Genomic DNA, 17,998 nt, shown 5'->3' on the forward strand with positions numbered 1-17,998 from the left:
TATGGTATTTAAAAGCTGAGGTGCCGCGCCGCTGATGCCAAGCCTGGTGGGGCCGGCTTGCGGCTTCTGAGTAGCGGCACCTGACCTGTGTACTCCGCTAGGAGGCCGTGCGGGTCCGAGAAAAGGGTGACTAAGCGAATTTCAATCCCTGACTAATCTATCACGTGCCTTGGGGTGCCCTTACAGAACACAGGGAGGGGAGTGTGACAGTCAGGTACCATACCTGGGTAGATAGCTCTCACGATACACTCACAAAGCAACACTATACGAAGCCCACCCGGAGCAATATACTATACTGCTAGCTAGCAGCTGGAGAATACATAGCCTAGCCAGATCTCGAGCAGCTGCATGAGTCCATGGAAGCTGAAGAGCAGCTGGATATCCGCAGGGTACGATGTCGAAATCATCTCATCAATTAATGGATTGCGGAGCTCAACTCTATAACCTCGACCCTTGATGAAATTAGGTCATTTGTAGACTTTAGGTACTCCGTAGAGCCAAAGTTACGCGAGCACTGCGAAACATAGTAGGAGTTTATTGTCCCTACTTGCATGGCTCTTTATGCCATGTGAGCCCAGAGAATCGTTTCCAACAACAGCGCATAATCTTACTGCGGTTATGCCGCGCAATGGTTCCAATCCATGGGCGCGCCGTTGCGGCCACTGAACGTGGAATTCAAATGTTGCGGGACAACATCGATGACTCCAGAAGCCTCGTTTTCGATGCAGACATGCGAGGACGCATTTGCGATGATGCCCAAGACTGGACAAATCTGGAGAGTACGGTGGCCTCGTTTACCATGTCTTTTGAACACCTTTTGGAACTGTACGCAGCGGCAAATAGTGACAATCGGGCGTCACGCACCCCGGCGGGTCGTGAGGTTGTTGCCCATCTGCGAACGAGATGCGCAAGCCTTATTCGTGGTTTCATGTCAATTTCCAAGCGGTTTCAGGTTCGTAAAAAGACCTTTGATTCCGCTCGAGCTCTCCAGGAAGCCCAAAGTCTCGCTTCTATAAATTCCATCCTCTAGCGCTTGCTTCCTCGCTGATGAGTATGCAGACACCGCTGTAGAAGATTGGCTCGCTCTGGAATGACTGGGTTACATTATTCTTCATGATATTATTCCTGCACAGAAAATCACGAGCCATATTATATCAAGGACAGACACAAGCCTTGACATCGTGAGATCTTCGTCAAGTAGGCGTGTTATTCGGTATTCACTTGACGGTTCTCGCATCACTCTATGGCTGTTCTTCTTGGCTACATTTGTTGTTGGGATAGTGAAAGGCAAGAGTGAAGTCTTGACAGTTCTGGTGCATTACATCGCATTGCCTGCCACTTTTACGCTCGTGGCAACGTTCGTCTTCCAGCTGGAATGGTTGCGGAGGTGGTGGGCCAAGGAGAAACAAGATAATGGCGAAAGAACTCCGGCTCGGTCGGTATGACTGACCCCAGTACACATGGCTCTTACAACCCTGGTTTATCTCTCTCTTTGTGCATTGTGTTTTGAACTCTTCTTTGATGTTGTTTCATATGTCTTGGGCTTATGCTTTCCTGTGTTCCCCACCTTCTCTTAAAACACCTCCTTGTCAAGTGGTGGTTTAGCGCTAGCCAGTTGTTCTTGTTTTTCTTCTTTCCCTTCTTCTTTCCCTTCTTCTTTCTCTTCTTCTTTTCAATATACATCATGTATTGACACATGTTCTAGATAATAAAGGCTTAGAGAACATAAATTCACAGCATCCTCCTCGAGCATCCATTTCCACTTCAAGGAAGATCTTCCCATTTATCCCTCAGATTGAGGAGTACGAGAAACTGCCAGACCCGTCGAGACCTGCCCATTGTCTAGAATGGAGCTTGGCACTATATAGATACCCTCCCCTTGGTACTTCTGACAGCTCTGAGCTTCACAATCCCATCAAGACCGTGAAAGATTGCCTTGCACAGCACGGCTGTCAGAACTATATGGTCTGCAACGGGGTCAAACCTGACCCCTGGGTTGAAGAGTGGAGAATATATATCGTATTTCAAGAACCAGATAATTCACAAGACGCCGACAGCGCGCTGGCAGGGCTCCGAAAACTCGTCGCCGACAAAAAGTATTTGGCTGGTCTAAGACCTATTGATGACTACAGAAGGTACACATTTACTAAGCTAAGTGATGTTACGGCGATTTACTCCATCTACCCGTGTGTTATGTGGTCTCAGAGCGGAGTACGTTGCACTGATGGTATAGTAGAGAACGTCTTGGTCTTCCATGGGAGAGAATACATATTCTCTAGGACGCCGCAGAATTGGAACCAGAATCCTAAAGCACAACCGGGGTTGGGGAATGACATCTTTGCTGATGCGATGAGCGACGACGCGCTGTTTCTTGCCGTCACAAAAGAACCACTCGGCTAGACGAACTGGGGGAAATTGATTGGCGCGATTAGAGGCACGCGTTACTTCCAGCGTGTTCTATGTCGCAATCCTGATTCTGATTCTGGTTTTGGGCTTGGAGGAGACAATGCCATGGATGAAAAAGGCTCTCTCTATTTTTCGTCGGGCTCTGGAGTGTGATGAGGCAACAAGCCAATATCATTCATATCAAGGGTGGCTGGGCTCCTGTAACCTGGATAATTTCTCCTCAGATCTTTCATCATGGTTTTGTGCTGTGCTGGGGTCCATTCCAAAATGAAATGAAAGGTTTGAAAGCCTTGTTTGTTCGTTACTACCTATCTATCTAGGTTTCATTCTGCCTTTTTGTTAGTCAATCAAGTGTTATTTGCTACTGAATCTTAAAATCTCTTTATACATATAGTATATCCTGCAGTCATCCATGATCAAGGGTGCCTCAAGTTGCCTGGTGGCGCGCGAGATCAAAGTACAACGCCCTGTATCTACCCTAGGCTCCAAGCAGGCAATTCAGGACTGAAAGGTCCACGTGGGCTTCCGGCTCTCAGAACCTACCTGTCTACCCCATGTAACTACCATCTGAACATCCAATATATTAAGTCCAAAGAACCTACTCCGTAAGACTGGTTACCTGTTCGCGTGGCCGGACCCTGTCCCTTTTTTATTTACCAAGGTGGTAGATAGTCTATGAGGGTTAAGGCACATGAAGTAGCCGGCATATGGAGGAGTCTATTTAGTCAGGGCGTGAATTCAAACGTGGAAGGACAAAGCTGCTTTTCTCTATATGACGGATAACTAGATAGTATCTACCTCTTAAGTATCACAAGACCCGGAACAACGATAAAACAAAGGCAGAATGGTATATGGACTCGCATCCAAGGCCAGATCAACAAAGAGGAAAGGCAAGGCAAAAGAGAGGGAAAAAAGACCAAAAGAAGAAGATCAAACTCTAAGCCTTGACAACAACCTCAAAAGCCTGCTCCAAGATCTTCAACGCAGTATCCAACTGCTCCTCCGTAATTGTCAAAGGCGGGACAAACCGCAAACACCCATCACCAGCAGTAATAATCAGCATTCCGCGTTCCCTCGCGGCAGTGATAATCTCCGCGGCCTTGGGCGCAAACTCCTTCGACAACTGGAGACCAAGAATCAAGCCGCGACCACGAATCTCCGAGACAAGCGTCGGGTATTTCTTCTTCAACGCCTCGAAGCCAGCGACTAGAATGTCGGATTTGGCCTGGACGGACTTTTGGAGGGCTGGATCTGCAAGGCGGTGGATGATGTGGTGCGCGACGCGGCAGGCGAGGGGGTTGCCGCCGAAGGTGGTGCCGTGGTCGCCGGGCTTGATGTTCTCGGCGACGGTCTTGCCGGACACGATGGTTGCGCCGATGGGGACGCCGTTGCCGAGGGCCTTAGCGGTCGTGAGAATATCGGGGTGCGCTGCTTCGCCGGAGGAGGGGGCGAGGGAGGGGTGTGAGTGGGCCCAGAAGGTACCGGTCCGAGAAAGACCACATTGAATTTCGTCGAAGATGAGAACGGCGCCGACCTCGTCGCAGCGTTTGCGAAGGGCAGTGAGGAACTCGGGTGTTGCGACGTTGACGCCGCCTTCACCTTGAATGGGCTCGACGATTACACCGCACGTCTTCTCGGTGACGAGCTCTTGCAGTTGCGCGACGTCGTTGTATGTTCCGTACTTGAAGCCGGGGAGCATGGGTGAGAAGGGAGTCTGGTATTTCGGGTTCGGGGTGGCGGAGAGGGCGCCCATTGTGCGGCCGTGGAAGGAGTTGTGGAAGGAGACGACCTCGTGCTTTGCGCCGGAGGGGTCGCGCGCGCGTCCGGTCTTGCGGGCGAATTTGATTGCTGCCTCGTTGGCTTCTGTCCCGGAGTTGGCGATGAAGACTTGGGCGGCGTCGCGCATGCCACCGGACTCGCGGGTAAGGGTGATGAGGTCTTTGCTGAGAGCACCGATCCAGGCATTGTGGTAAAGGTTGGAGGCGTGGACAAGGGTTTCGGCCTGGGGAGAATCTTATCAGAACTATGAGTCAACTATAGCTTCCAGTCAACGCACCTGCTCGGAGATAATCTTGGCAATCTCGGTGTCGCAGTGACCGAGAGAGTTCACAGCAATACCCGCCGTAAGGTCAAGGTACCGCCGGCTCTCCATATCCCACAGGTAGCATCCCTTCCCCTTCACCATAATCGGGTTTGGTCGGACGTATGTAGGGACGAGGTACGGTGCGCGCTCATTGACAAAGGCAACAGAGACGGAATCGGCAGCTGGGTCCGGTGTAATCACGGCAGTCTTCGCATGATTAGCATCTTGTCTTGGACTAAAGGAATTGACCTACCTGAGCTTTCGAAGTCGCAGAGACATATCGCCGTTGTACCGGTGACTCAACCGCGGAAACCAGTCTCTTCGCAAGCGGCATTCGCCGCGACGCCGCACGCACAAAAGACATTATGGGAGTAGCTCTGAGAGAGGAGGAATAGTCTCGAGCAATTGAATAATAGAAAGAGGGGAAGAGGGGAAGAAGAAAGGGAGAAAGCGTAAAGAGAGAAGAACAAATCGCGCAAGTGATCCCAAAAACGAGGCGGAGATTGATAAAGGTAGCGATATCGGCTCGGCTGATCACCTCCGCCGCCACTCCCCACGCTTGTTCCGACTCATCTCTCGTACTCATCTTTCCACCCCCAACTATTCAATCTTGACTCACACCGCGCAACCAATACCACTTCTCCCACACAAAATGACAATCGCACTTCTTACCCGCCGAACGTCAGCTCTCAAGACGCTAATCACACCCACGCGCGCCCTCTCAACATCCCGCACCCGCCTCTCCGACTCCAACTCCAACTCCAACTCCAAACCCTTCACATTCCAACAAGGCCCAGCGCCACCGCGCCTCCCCGAAGAAGACCAAAAAATCTTCGAGCAACTCCAGAAACAATCAACCGGCGCATTCAGCACACCACAGGTCAACCAGTCGCCGCAGTCAGAAGCTCGAGTTGAGGCCAGTGGCGAGGGTGAAGAGCTCCATCCCGACGCGAAGCAGGGCCTCAAGCCGGAGTTTGAGGGCGAGAAGAATCCCAAGACAGGCGAGATTGGAGGACCGAAGAATGAGCCGTTAAGGTGGGGGGCTAAGGGGGATTGGAGCTATGGGGGGCGTGTTACGGATTTTTAGGTGATGTGGTTTGGATACTGGATTAACTGTATATTAGGGCGTTGGGATGTATGGGTACATATTTGAACCTTATTTTACTTCTTTTTTTATCGCGGTATACTGGATGCAAGTGGGTGTAGGTGCAAGCGTATTATGCCTCAAATTTCATAATGGCTCCTGCTGGCGCCGGGTATATTTTCTGAACAGAGTACCCGAGCTACCGCTACCATGGATGCGAATAACCCCCTAGTAGGCAATAACAGCACTTCGAAGTATTGAGGAGGGAATAAGGGTAAGAAGTATTGCTAATTTATTTCTATAAATATCATCTAATCGTACCAAATCGCATTCATGCCGAATCCCTGCTCGGGAATATCGACACGTGCGACGCGGGACAGATTCTCGTCGCGGAATCTGTAAATCTCTACGAAGCCGAGCTGGTCGTCGCAGAGCGCCAGCCACTCGTCGCTGAAGTCGCAGGGGCTCACGGCGTTGGAGTGGCCGCCGCTGGTCGAGGTGGGGTGGATCCATAGCTGTCGCTCGATGTTGCCGTTCGACCCAAGCTTGAAAGCAGTAATGTAGCCGGTGACATCGAAATGGTTACTGCGGGTTGTTGCGAAGAGGTACTCGCCGCTGCGGGTGGTAAAGGTGACGTCGCCGCGGTACTTGTTGCGTGGGGGAAGACCTGGGTTGAGGTTAGACGATGCACGCGTGAACAATTGCTCGATACGACATACCAGGTGGGAGGAGAGGGTAGGTGGTGTGTGTGAAGACAGGCTTGTGAGTCCGCTCGTCAATAACATATACTGCAAGCCGGTTGCCCGCCTCCATCAGAGCGTAGAGATACTTTCCGCTGGGGTGGATCTCAACCCAGCGGGGGTGGTCGCCGGGATCAGGAGCCTCGAGGCAATCAACCAGAGTCAACTCGCCCGTCGTAGCGTCTTTGAGATGAGTCCAGATCTTGTTGGCTTGTAAATCGGCGGAGTAGAGGTAGGTCTCGGTAGGGTCAAACACCATGCCGTGAATGCCGGTGTTGGGCTCGTACTCGTAATTCTGAACGTTCTTGGCCAGACTGCCATCGGAATCGACGGAGAATACATTGCCGAACCCAGCGTACTTGTAGAACGGGTTTCCGTAAACGTTGTATGGAGGCTTGCGGGCTGCGAGAACGAAGATCGCACGGGTGTTGGTGTCTTCATTGGCGGCCGAAGCTAGAGATAGCATTGTCAGTGATAAAACCTGCAGCAAGAGGCGGCAATAATAGACGTACGGTGACCTGCGACAGGATGTGACACTTGATGAACGATATCGGTAGGGCTGTTGACTGCGAAGCTGTTCCACTTCTTCATGGCAGCGCCATAGATGGCTTTTTTGTCGTGCTATACTCATTAGACGGCGATTGGCTACCTAGGTATCAGGAACATACAGAAAATGTCATCCATGAGATCGGCTCGGCCTCTGGAATGTCGGTCTTCTTGACCAGCTCAAGCGTCAAAGCTTCATCGTCGAATGCGACTGTATAGATGCGGCCCGGACGGGTCCAAGTGCCCACCATCAAATGATGCTTCATCCTGACTGTCTGGGTAACGAATTGCAATGAACGTAATTTTCTGGAGAGAGCTGTTCTCGCACACCACATAACCAGCAACAATTGCAGAATAGAGGAGGGGAAGTTATTCAAATGGAGAAAGGTCAAGGACGGCAATCAATCACGGCAGCGGTCGTGTGGTGCCTCAGGCATATTTCCCCAGAAGCCCCGCGAACGCCGGGTGAAGACATTGCCGCTCGAGAGCTTCGAAAGATGCTCAATTCTTCCATTGCTCCTCACCTGAAGATTAGACTGCAGACAGAGTAGCTGATCGCATGGGCAATCTCCACGCGTCATCAACTTTGTTCAATGCTGGAAATTGCGAAGATATGGTGCTGACCTTCGAAGGCCGTTCGCTGAAGCCTCGGCCCTTCATCCTACGAAGCGGTGTGTCGAGGCAGAACCCCGGCTTTTGGTGAGGGACGAGAATGCTTGTTGGACATCGCACGTGATCGCGCGTCGCGTCGACTCGTAACATTGCCGTCCGTGTTTGGCTTGCTTCCGAGCTGCTACTCCAGCTTCAGCATCGTCCCGCTCAACCAATTCTATGGGGAAATCTCGCTTGTCACTGCTCACGGCATAGGACCTCTACGGTACTCGTCAACCACATGACTACTCCACATCAACACCCGTCTTTCACGTCCGAACGCCCCCATTAGCATCACCTCTTGCCGGCAACGGCATCCTCACAGATGTACCTCCTTCAACTCCCTGATTTCAATCATGTATGCTCAACCAGCTCGAGTAGAGCGACGACTGCTTGATTGAAATTGGGAATCTAACCCTAAGCCAACTTTGTCGGTTGAAATCGCCTCGCAGTGAAGCATGGGGTTGCTTCTAGCCAATTCATCTTGACGAACGGCAGCCCTCCAGAGCCGAAAGGCAGTGAAAGACGGAATACCATGCGTTTTAAGTTCGAAAATCGAACACGCGTCGGTTATCCAATGCTGGACATTCATGCGGGTCACCAAGGACGGTTCTGCTATGCCTGCGACCAAGGGACTGGGAATCACCTGCGCGAACAATATCGAGCATCCTCGGATGTATTTCGTCGGCCATCATCAATGCGGACCCATGCGCGAACCATTGCATGTCACCGCGATTTGTTTTGAACACAATACTTGTCTTCGGACTTGCCTACACACAGTCATAGAGTCAGGATGTTGATAGGAAAATTCACTTGTCGGAATCAATAGAATAGACTGGGTCGGGATCCTGGCCAACTATTCGATTGTAGCGAGGTTTTTTCTCATTGCATCGTTGCAAGTATGACTCTTGGATATCCAAGATTCCGGCCTGTTGTCACGTTCCGGTATCGATCTTGTCGCCAACCCAGTCTCGCCAACCCTACTCGAAGGCTAGCGAAACCCAAATCAAGGCACCAGCCAGCGATTTGCTTCATTCGAAGGTCCGATCCACTGCGTTAACCATCTCTTTGCAATGTAGATTGCAGATCGATCGATGGGCCCCGATACCCACATACTCTTCACGAGTTTCGAAGCGGTTTTTATGGATGTTCTTTGGCCGCCCCCCGCCTTGACAGGTGGAAGGAAATCAAAACCTTGTCTCTGGAGGTACTCTGTCACACACAAGCGGTCTGATGCTATGGGGTGATGTTTGCGATGTTAGAAGTTCTGGGTCTCTTGAAGCGGAAAGTCTCGACAAGTACTCTGATCCAAAGCCCTCTGAAACGGACAAGTCGGGCTCTTGTTTTAGAAGATTGCGAGATGGACGACACGAATGCGATGTTCACCAAGCTCCACCAACTAGACAATTCAATGCTTCGACTTTCGGTTCCACAATGGTTTCTTCCTGTTCTTTTCTGCGCTCGGATATTGTTGCCAACTCGTGGTGGGACCTCTCTCACGTGAGGCTCAGAGTTTAGGCTCGTCTGCTGCTTGTTTGAAGACTTGTCCATCAGGTTCGGAATAAGTTTGGGATGAATTGGCGTGGTTTCTTGATTCCGGAGATGGATGGTGCTCTGTTGGTCCGGAGAGGTGAACGGCCGTTCCTTTCGAGGGACGGCCCTTTTTTTTTTCTTATACGTCTCCCCTCCCCTTCTTGAGCGTCACTGGCTAACTGCATTTGAAGGTCATCGAGTTCTGAAGGATTGAACGGGTGCGCAATGTGGTTATCAAATGGGTGACTTCGATTCCTGGTCTCATCGGGTTTCTTCTGGGAGGTTAGCACAACAACGGCGAATTACTCTCGCCCGAATATATTGTTCTTCGTCCCCGTTAGATGAAAGCTGTTCATTGTTGAGCTCTTTCTCGTATTAGAATCATACCATTCGAGTAGCAAATGATTGTAGTATGATCTGCCGGCGGGGTTGCCAGAGCCATGATCGAGTCATGCAACCTGATCATTTACTTTTAGGGCTGCTAAAATTAAATCACGGCGGTAAAAGCATGAAATCATCGCCATTAATTAGCAGACAATATGGCCGAGCCGCAGTCCCGTGTTGTTTGGGCTAGAATGATCGAGCATTGCACTCCGCATTGGCGGTCAATCGAGTCTGCCCGGTACAAAGTCACTAACCTCACCGTTGGGTTTGCAAAGCGACCAGCCTCCCAGGGCCCAAGGCGCTTTCGTCAGGCTGATTCTGCGCACCTGTGATTTGCTGTTTATCCCCGGCTGCCACGCTGGCAACGGGCTCTGCCAGCTGTCAGTCAGAGTTTGAGTCTCTCTCGCCTTGTCCGAGCGAATACCAAGCTGCCGTCCGAGAAGCCAGAAAAGAAGCGCGCGGGCGCTGAACACCTCCAGCCATGGAGAGCTCGAGCTCCAACTTCCAAGGCTCGTTGGTCGTTAAGCGAACGAACCGTTGCAGCAGCGGCCTAGGCGGCGGGCGCGGCCAGGCACGGCGCGGGATGATAGGTAGGAAGAGCATCTCATCACGACCGGAGCATTTCTGGCTGTAAAGCAATGCGGTCTGGCGCTGAGGTTTGCCTCTTTTCTGGAGTTAATTGCAAGCGGAGATCCACTCAAGGGGCCCTGTGGTGTCTGACGCACAGCCAGAAATCAGCGTTGGGCTCTGACACTCTGACACGTATCGAGCTAGAGGGTTGATGCGTTGTCCGTCTCCCGTCCGTCGCTCCATTGCTGCCAGTGCCATGACTGAGGGGTTGCCACTTCTACTGTTGACTTTACAGATTGTAATTCAATTGTTCGTGGCGATGATGATGATGATCTTCTTATGACGCCTGGCGCTGAGCTGTACCCTCACTCGCTGCGATCAACCCATTCTAGGGTCTATACAGAGTAGGCAGACAGACTAACAAGCAGCGGGATCTCTGGATCTACAGCCTGGTCTAATTCCTCCAACGTCACAATCTGGCCAAGCAATTCCTTCGGAGCACACGATTTTCGCTTGCTCTGTGATTGTCTCTTGTCTTTGCACCTTGCGATATCCACTTCTCATCAATTGTGGCTGATATTCTTCCTTTTTCTCGGGGCCACGGCCACGACTGGGCATTTGTCAACCCGTGTCTTTAACCCCCCGGGGCTCGGTAATAATAGTCATCCTAAGATTCATTCTGCTGCTACCATCTGTCAGTCAGTCTGTCAGGTAGCAATTGATTGTCAGTCAATTGCCAGCTCATTGCTGGCAAAGAAAAAGCGCAGGGCGACTCTTTTTTCCCGCCGCGCCGCCCTCGAGTCGCACACGATGAATCCAAGCTGCTCTCGACTTTTGAATCGCAAACCCTCCGTCCTCGCCTTCACAACTGTATACGTCTCGTCGCTGTGTCTCCGGTGTCGCTAACAGCTTCTCCATCTTCTCCATTGACCTCGTCATTATACTAGTGCTGTGGCCGTCCGTGCACTGATCATCGCGATAACCGACTCAGGACTCACCGAGTACATTGGATGAGGCACAAGCTGCACACTGCACACAGCCGAGATCGCTGAACAAGCACTGACCAGATCCTACTACCTACCAACCTTTGAGACGACACCATCTTTTCTTTTTCTTAAATTTTGGCTGTGCCCGCTTAATTCTTTTTTACAATTTCAACCCCAATCTTCCCGTCCCGCGAACGCATTGTACAAATCTACTATTCCCCGGCGGCTCATTGGGAGGCTCAATTGCTTTGCTACCTACCTACCTACCTACTCCCCTATACTTGTAACATATCCCCTCCCCATTGAAACTCCTGGTAGGTGTTTAACCCAAACCCATTCCACATCCCGTTGTGGATCCTGCGGTTCAAATCACAATTGAAGAACGGCGAGCGCCAACGAACGGTTACCATCGAGCAACAGGCGCGATTAGTATGCGCACTTGACGGGCGTCTCATCTACCTACTTACCTACGGGCTGGAGTACTCGCCCCTTATTCATCGCGAGCATAAACGAATCAGAACTCAACCCGCTTGCTGCTTAGCGCGAACGAGCATGGAAAGATACATGATTTGAAACCGGGCTGCTCTTATTCCCATCTACTGTTTGTGCGCGTGCTCGTTTTGAGGTGAGCTCCCCTGATGATTGTTTTGGCGGTGGTGTGGTCTGTTTTGGTTTCTTGACGGTGGTTGCTGCACTGTCTTGGTCAAACGGGAGCTTTTATACCTGACCCCTTGCGACTTTGTGGAATCACAGACATGGCCAGCATCATTCATTCTATCTTCCACCCATCACAATGCCCCTATTACCAACAAAAGCTAACACCCCCGGCCACCGCGCCCCCACAGATTCCCCATCCCTAATAACGTGGATGGCTTCATCAGAAGTCGACCAAAAGGCCCTCGGCAATTTCGCCGCCGTGACAAGCCTAGAGCACCCCTTTCTCTCAGCAATGCTCTACAAGATCCTAGGGCTCTCAGTCATGCTCTCAAACAAGCTTCTCCGCGCGCGCCGACTCCGACGGCTTGATCCGACGCGCGAGACGAAGTCTCTCCAGCTGTATTACCATATTATATGGCTCTCGCGCGAAGGGTTGCTGATTCTTGAGGAATTTGTCCTGCCGCTTGTGGATGCGGGTGGGTTCATTGAGTTGAAGATTCTGGCGTTTAAGTTGCGCGCGTCGTTTTATCATATTTTTGTCTTGTTTCATAATCGGCCTGTTGTGCTTAGTTTGGGAATGGGGAGTTTGGATAGTTGTGCGGCTGGTGAGGGTGAGAATGATGGGGGTGAAAGGGGGATATCGCCGAGGGAGAAGAATCAACATCAACAAGACCAAAGTCCGAAAACGAATCCAAACTCACGCCTCTCCTTCCGCGCCCACCCCGAAATCCTTTCCGTCTTCCCAACACCACCCGGCGCAGCAACAGCAAAGATCTCACCAAAAACCCACTCTCAATCAACCACACACCTCAAACCACCCACCGCACCACCAGGCCTAACCCCCGTCCAACACCCCACCCCCCACCGTCTGTCATCTTCCTCCTTCCTCCTCCCAGCCCTAGACTACACCCTCACAGCAACAGCCTGCTTCAACCACGCCTCCCTGCTCGCAGACCGCTTCCTCCCAGGCTCCCACCCCCTCCGCCTCTCCATCAAACTCGAATACGCAGCGTACCTGCACGACTGTCTCCAGGATCCAAGCGCAAGCCGCAAACTAGCCAAGCAGGCTATTGCGGACGTTTATAATGCGCAGGAGGGCATGGACGATGAGAGCTTTGAGGATGCGGCGGAGATAGTGGGGTTGTTGGGGAAGATGGTGAAGAGGGGGGATAAGGAGAAGAAACAAGGGAAGGGGAAGGGGACGGAGAGTGTAGGTACAGGTGTCAGTATTCGCAGTGTCAGTGGGACTCCCAGTCGCGCAGGCGGGAGTGGGAGTGGGAGTGTTACGCCCCGCGCGGGGGACGCAGAGAGTTCGAGGAGTGAGGGGGGGAGAACGCCTACGAGTACACGGACGACTGTTAGAAAGACGTCGCCTAGGACTGCGGCGACGACGCCGATTCCGTCGCAGTCTCCGCGGACGCCGAAGATTGCGAGCTCGGTATCTGTGTCTGGGGGTAGGGGTGGGCATTCTGGGAGTCCGGCTGTGGTGCCGAATCCGTCGATGTTGAATCCGATTTAACCCCTGACACTAGTTGTGCTCTGGGCTTGTGAAATTTGTTATATTTGGGTGGCTTTGATGATCATTTTTTGTACATTTTATGGGTGATGTTGCGACAGTTCTTGGTACCACAGGCCAGTTTTGCTGCGAGGTCTACGGGCTTCGCGTGTATTGTTTTGAGCGAAGGCTTGAATGCCCTATGTTGTTGGTTTTATTCTATACCAGCCTGTATATCTAAGTACAGGTAACTCTATTCATTTGTTTATATTGTCTAGAATGGATACTCGGGTCCTTATTCTACTATCCTACTTCCCTCAGGCATAAAACTATATGCCTCAGGCCCCAACCCACTCAGGGAACAGCCTCCTTTCCTCTGGCTCATCTGGGGAAAAGAAACCTTCACCCTGCATGTGCTGATGTTTATCCAACCAACCAACCAATAACCTCCAAATTCCAACCAGGCCTCGTCATTGTCGTTCTTGGCCCTGCATCGCATCAGCGTGCTTATCGCGCCGTTGCACTTCCCCAGCTCGGTGACTCGTTGACTTAGTGGATTTCTTTCTTTGGAGCTCGTCTTTTACGTCATCCACGCAATTTCTGCCAATCGGCCCCTCAGCAGGGAATCAGGGAAGGGAATCAGGGCCTTCTGGGGAAACTCGTTGCCAGTGCGATAGGCAGCATCGATCTGGTTTCAGTCAAGCCAACCATATCTCTTATCTACCCTGGTTTCCCTGCATCTGCGTCTCCCCGCTGTTGATGATATTTTGCAGAGGACTTGCTTGACTGTTTTATTTGGAATTGGATTGGGATTTCTTTGGGGTGCTGCCGTGCTCCGCTGGTGCCGACCGACCGACCGCCGACCGATCAACACTGATTCCGCTCGCGCAATTGTCAATCACCGCCAACTTCTACCTTCGAGAAAACGAAACAGTAACTCGACGTTATACCGTACCGCGCTCGCCGGCAATGAAGCTTCTGGACCCGAGCGCTCCCTCAACAATCCACCACCGCTAGGACTCGACTCCCGTCACCGACTGCTAGCTACACCACCGCGATTGAGCGCCAACCAAGCTCAAAGCGGATATGCGGTCGGGCCTGCACAAATCCGGCACCGTCCCGCTGCTCGCCCTGATAATATTCTGCCTGCTCACACTGGTACCGACGCTCGCGAAGGAATGGGGTTTAAACGGGCTGGGATCAGGATGGCCGCTTTACGGGTACGGCGCGCAGCTCGCGTATCTGGGGCTTCCGCTTCCCCGCTATGATGGGAATGGACGATGTATGTCAATGTGACTGATCAGATCGATATCGATCTCCCCTTGCTTGGTTGCATTCTGCGCGCCATGTGGGTGATAGTTGTGCTAATCAGCTCCGCAGATTCCTCTTCCCGCATCAAGAATGCTTCTGTTGAGACGAGACCGCGCCGGCATTTGACCGGCGAGAATTGCAAGCCGAGCCTGTTCGGTGATCTCTATTCGTCGTGTTTCGAAAACAGTGCCCAGCGGCACCTGCAGCCGCATTACTCGGCGATCCGGACGCCACGGAGCTCGTTCGAGGCTGCAGCCGAGCCGGGCAAGAACCCGATTACTCACTCTGCTACGAAAGAGCCATCGACTTTAACGCGAGGGGTGAGCGCTTTCAAGGAATTCGTAATCAAGCGCTGGGATGATCAGCAGATGACTGAACCGCTGTCTCGGCATGGTTCAGATGAGACGGCACAGCCTACGCCGACTGATGCTAGTTCGGCCACGCCGGCGTTGGCTGAGCAGCAGCGTCTTTCTATGCCGGCTGATGATGTTACGCCAGATGGACAAGCGAACGCAGAATCTTTATTATCTCGATTACCCTTGCTTGTATATGACGCGTGGCAGCAGGCCTGTCACGCTGGAGGACAATACTTCGCGGCTTTGACGACTCACTCGCCTATCTATCGATACTTTCAAACTTTGATACCCAGATATCCCGCGCCGGCCTCTACTCCCGACGTACTTCAACCCGAGAAACAACCGCAAGATCAAAATTCCACCGCCGAAAAATCATCGTTAAATAACAGCTCAACCAAGGATCAAGCAGCACTAGAGCTGAGCGAATCGATACCCACACCTATACTACCACCTAATACATCCGACGCGACTGCTGGTCAGTCGAAACACCCTGGGTTCAGACGAGACTCGGAGCAGATGTGCGGGAGCTCAATGGCTATCGTGATTGCTCTCGTGGCTGGAATTATTTGGTTCTAACGTCTCGTTCTTCTCGGCTATTAAGACCAGAATACGGTATCTGCAACATGTTAGTTGAAATCTTGACCATGGCGTGCAGGTACCAGTGATGACTTATGACTTGTTACTTGTATAGAGGGGGCTTAAGTTGTTCCCATTGGACATTTTTGTCTTACTGCTCTATAATACTTACACCGGCCGTGTTCATGAATTGGCGCTGTCGTCGTCAGCTCGAATGTTGGAATGCCTGATTTCGTACAAGTTGGTGCTTACATAGGCTTGGGCCATTTTAATGTTTATGAAGTTGATCAATGGATATAATACACCAGTGCTGTTATTACTTCACAACGCTTCTCATAGTGACTCGGTAGAACTCCGGGACCCTGATCCCTGCCAAGCAAACAACACCAGAAACGGCCTCTAACTGATAAGATCGCCCCACGTGATGGTCCCTTGAAAATGTTCCCAACGCCCCTTCATTCCTCGATCACTAAGAACTCTTGACGTTCGAAATTCTATACGTCAAGAGAACTACAGGACCCTTCACAATGGAAGACAGCCACTTCCGCCACAGCGCCTCGCACCACCCAACCCCCTTCTCAACAACCGCCCATCCAAGCCCACACTCGCACTCCCGCGACCGCTCCTTCACCGGGACAACGACCGCCCTCGAACTCGAAGACCGCGGCGTCACGCGCAACGACTCCTACGATGAAGAAGGCCAGCCGCCGCGATACACAGAGGAGAACGACCCGTTCCAACTAGCCTCGAAACTCAAATCAGATGCTGAGATCCAGGCGATCCAGATTCACCCGCAGGCTAATACATCGCGGAAGCGGCATCATGCTCCCGCTCCCGCACGCTCAACATCCGCTTTGTCGAATGTGCCCACGTTAAGCACGATCAAGAGCACGCTTGCAAAGAAGGAACTACAGGGTTTCTACCAGACGCAGAATGAGAATATCGAGCGGATGCTGAAGCCCGTCGAGGAGCACCGGCGGGACGCGCGCGAATTGAACAGTAATAACCAGCTGAAGTACAAGATTGCCATATACGGTAGCTTTGCGGCGAATGTTGCGCTGTCAGTTTTACAGCTTTATGGCGCTATCGCGTCGAGTTCGCTTTCGCTTTTCACGACCATGGCGGATAGTGTCTTTGATCCGTTGAGTAATCTCACGCTCTTGCTATGCAATAAGACTGTGAACCGAGTCGATCCAAGAAAGTTTCCGGCTGGAAAAGCGCGGATTGAGACGGCGGGGAATATCGGGTTCTGCTTTCTTATGACGGCCGTCTCGTTTATCCTAATTGCATTTTCGATTCGGGATCTTGTCGGTGGATCGGATAGCGAGACGGGCGAGTTCCATCTCCCGTCTGTCATTGCGGTCGTTGTTGCCTTTGCGACGAAGTTCGCGCTGTTCGTTTACTGCTTTGCGCTGCGGAACCAGGTCTCGCAGATTAGGATCCTCTGGGAAGATCATCGGAATGATCTGTTTATTAATGGCTTTGGTATCCTTACTTCTGTTGGTGGGAGTAAGCTTCGCTGGTGGATTGATCCCATGGGAGCGATTATTCTCTCTGTCTTGATTAGTTGTCTTTGGATGCATACGGCGTACCATGAGTTTCAGTTGTTGATTGGTGTTACGGCTGATACGAAGATGCAGCAGTTGATTACTTACATCTGTATGTCCCCTTCCCTACCTACCCTTCCCCACATTCATCCCTATGGACACCAGTTTACTAACAGAACATTCTCAGCAATGACCCACTCCCCCCTCATAACAGCAATCGACACCGTGCGCGCATATACATCGGGCCCGCGCCTCGTCGTAGAAGTCGACATCGTCATGGACCCTTCTGACACGTTGCGCGCAACGCACGATGTAGCTGAGGAGTTGCAGACGAAGTTGGAGAGTTTGCCGGATGTCGAACGCGCTTATGTCCATGTTGATTATGAGACTACGCATAAGCCGGAGCATTTTTTGAAGAAGGAGCTTTAGTTTACTATTTCTGGGGTGTTGTTGCTGGGGCATTTGGGTGGACTAGACTATTGATGCTTAGAGGATATCGGAGGTTAGGAGCAATAGGTTGAGTTGTATTGACTAGATCAGCCGCGCAGCTGTACATACACAATCAACGACTCGAGTTAATTCAAATCAAGTCAAGACAAAGTCTAGAATATCTCACCGCGCAAGACTAACCATAACCTTAGTAAGGTAGACAAACAAACAGCCCGGGTACCGAGTACATAATCGCCACCACATCACACCAGCACCGCATTCATACTTCAGTCGCTGTTTTCTCCCTGCTTGAAAACACAGATATAGAGTTTTCACCGCTTATATAGACCGCTATAGTCCGAACTGTATTCGGATTTGGATCTGGTATTCGGGTATGTGCTGGTATAGTTGAGGCAATAGTTTGCCCCTTGCATGTCAGACTGATGACTCTCTTCGAAGAGGATGCTGTAAGACGTCCAGCCGGCATCAAGTTGTTTGGCAAGCAATGAACCGGGTATGGAGATAGCTTTACTTATGATGTTGGCTTGAGCATACGCTGTTAATGAAGGTTCTGATATCGCGGATGGAAAACATCCTCCAAAGTGATCAGCCAGAACACCAGTGTAGAAGACATGCTGGTAAAA

General features: G+C 51.5%; 6 protein-coding genes across 6 annotated transcripts; 4 read left to right on the plus strand and 2 right to left on the minus strand.

The window, feature by feature from the left end:
* Positions 1-3,343: 3,343 nt before the first annotated feature.
* On the minus strand, positions 3,344-4,853 carry BDV14DRAFT_205494 (acetylornithine transaminase; the record flags this gene model as incomplete). The annotated part of the gene is made up of 3 exons (XM_073774742.1): positions 3,344-4,408; positions 4,463-4,696; positions 4,743-4,853. The coding sequence occupies 3 exons, from the start codon at positions 4,851-4,853 to the stop codon at positions 3,344-3,346; spliced, it is 1,410 nt and encodes a 469-aa protein (XP_073622551.1).
* A 216-nt stretch (positions 4,854-5,069) lies between these two features.
* On the plus strand, positions 5,070-5,700 carry BDV14DRAFT_184321 (succinate dehydrogenase assembly factor 4). Its single transcript, XM_073770491.1, has one exon. The coding sequence runs from the start codon at positions 5,142-5,144 to the stop codon at positions 5,574-5,576; it is 435 nt and encodes a 144-aa protein (XP_073622552.1). The 5' UTR covers positions 5,070-5,141; the 3' UTR covers positions 5,577-5,700.
* Positions 5,701-5,884: 184 nt separating this feature from the next.
* Positions 5,885-7,125, minus strand: BDV14DRAFT_205496 (lactonase family protein; the record flags this gene model as incomplete). Its single annotated transcript, XM_073774743.1, has 4 exons — positions 5,885-6,240; positions 6,293-6,766; positions 6,826-6,934; positions 6,982-7,125. 4 exons carry the CDS (start codon positions 7,123-7,125, stop codon positions 5,885-5,887), a joined length of 1,083 nt encoding a protein of 360 aa, XP_073622553.1.
* A 4,726-nt stretch (positions 7,126-11,851) lies between these two features.
* erg27 lies at positions 11,852-13,159 on the plus strand (the record flags this gene model as incomplete). Its single annotated transcript, XM_073771807.1, has 2 exons — positions 11,852-12,266; positions 12,312-13,159. 2 exons carry the CDS (start codon positions 11,852-11,854, stop codon positions 13,157-13,159), a joined length of 1,263 nt encoding a protein of 420 aa, XP_073622554.1.
* Positions 13,160-13,928: 769 nt separating this feature from the next.
* BDV14DRAFT_160307 (uncharacterized protein) lies at positions 13,929-15,642 on the plus strand. Its single transcript, XM_073766750.1, has 2 exons — positions 13,929-14,417; positions 14,516-15,642. Exons 1-2 carry the CDS (start codon positions 14,222-14,224, stop codon positions 15,376-15,378), a joined length of 1,059 nt encoding a protein of 352 aa, XP_073622555.1. The 5' UTR covers positions 13,929-14,221; the 3' UTR covers positions 15,379-15,642.
* A 263-nt stretch (positions 15,643-15,905) lies between these two features.
* On the plus strand, positions 15,906-17,354 carry BDV14DRAFT_205499 (cation diffusion facilitator family transporter; the record flags this gene model as incomplete). Its single annotated transcript, XM_073774744.1, has 2 exons — positions 15,906-17,037; positions 17,113-17,354. The coding sequence occupies 2 exons, from the start codon at positions 15,906-15,908 to the stop codon at positions 17,352-17,354; spliced, it is 1,374 nt and encodes a 457-aa protein (XP_073622556.1).
* Positions 17,355-17,998: the final 644 nt, after the last annotated feature.

Source organism: Aspergillus stella-maris, assembly GCF_047715825.1.
Source record: "Aspergillus stella-maris strain CBS 113639 unplaced genomic scaffold BDV14scaffold_98, whole genome shotgun sequence".
Lineage (NCBI taxonomy): Eukaryota > Fungi > Ascomycota > Eurotiomycetes > Eurotiales > Aspergillaceae > Aspergillus > Aspergillus stella-maris.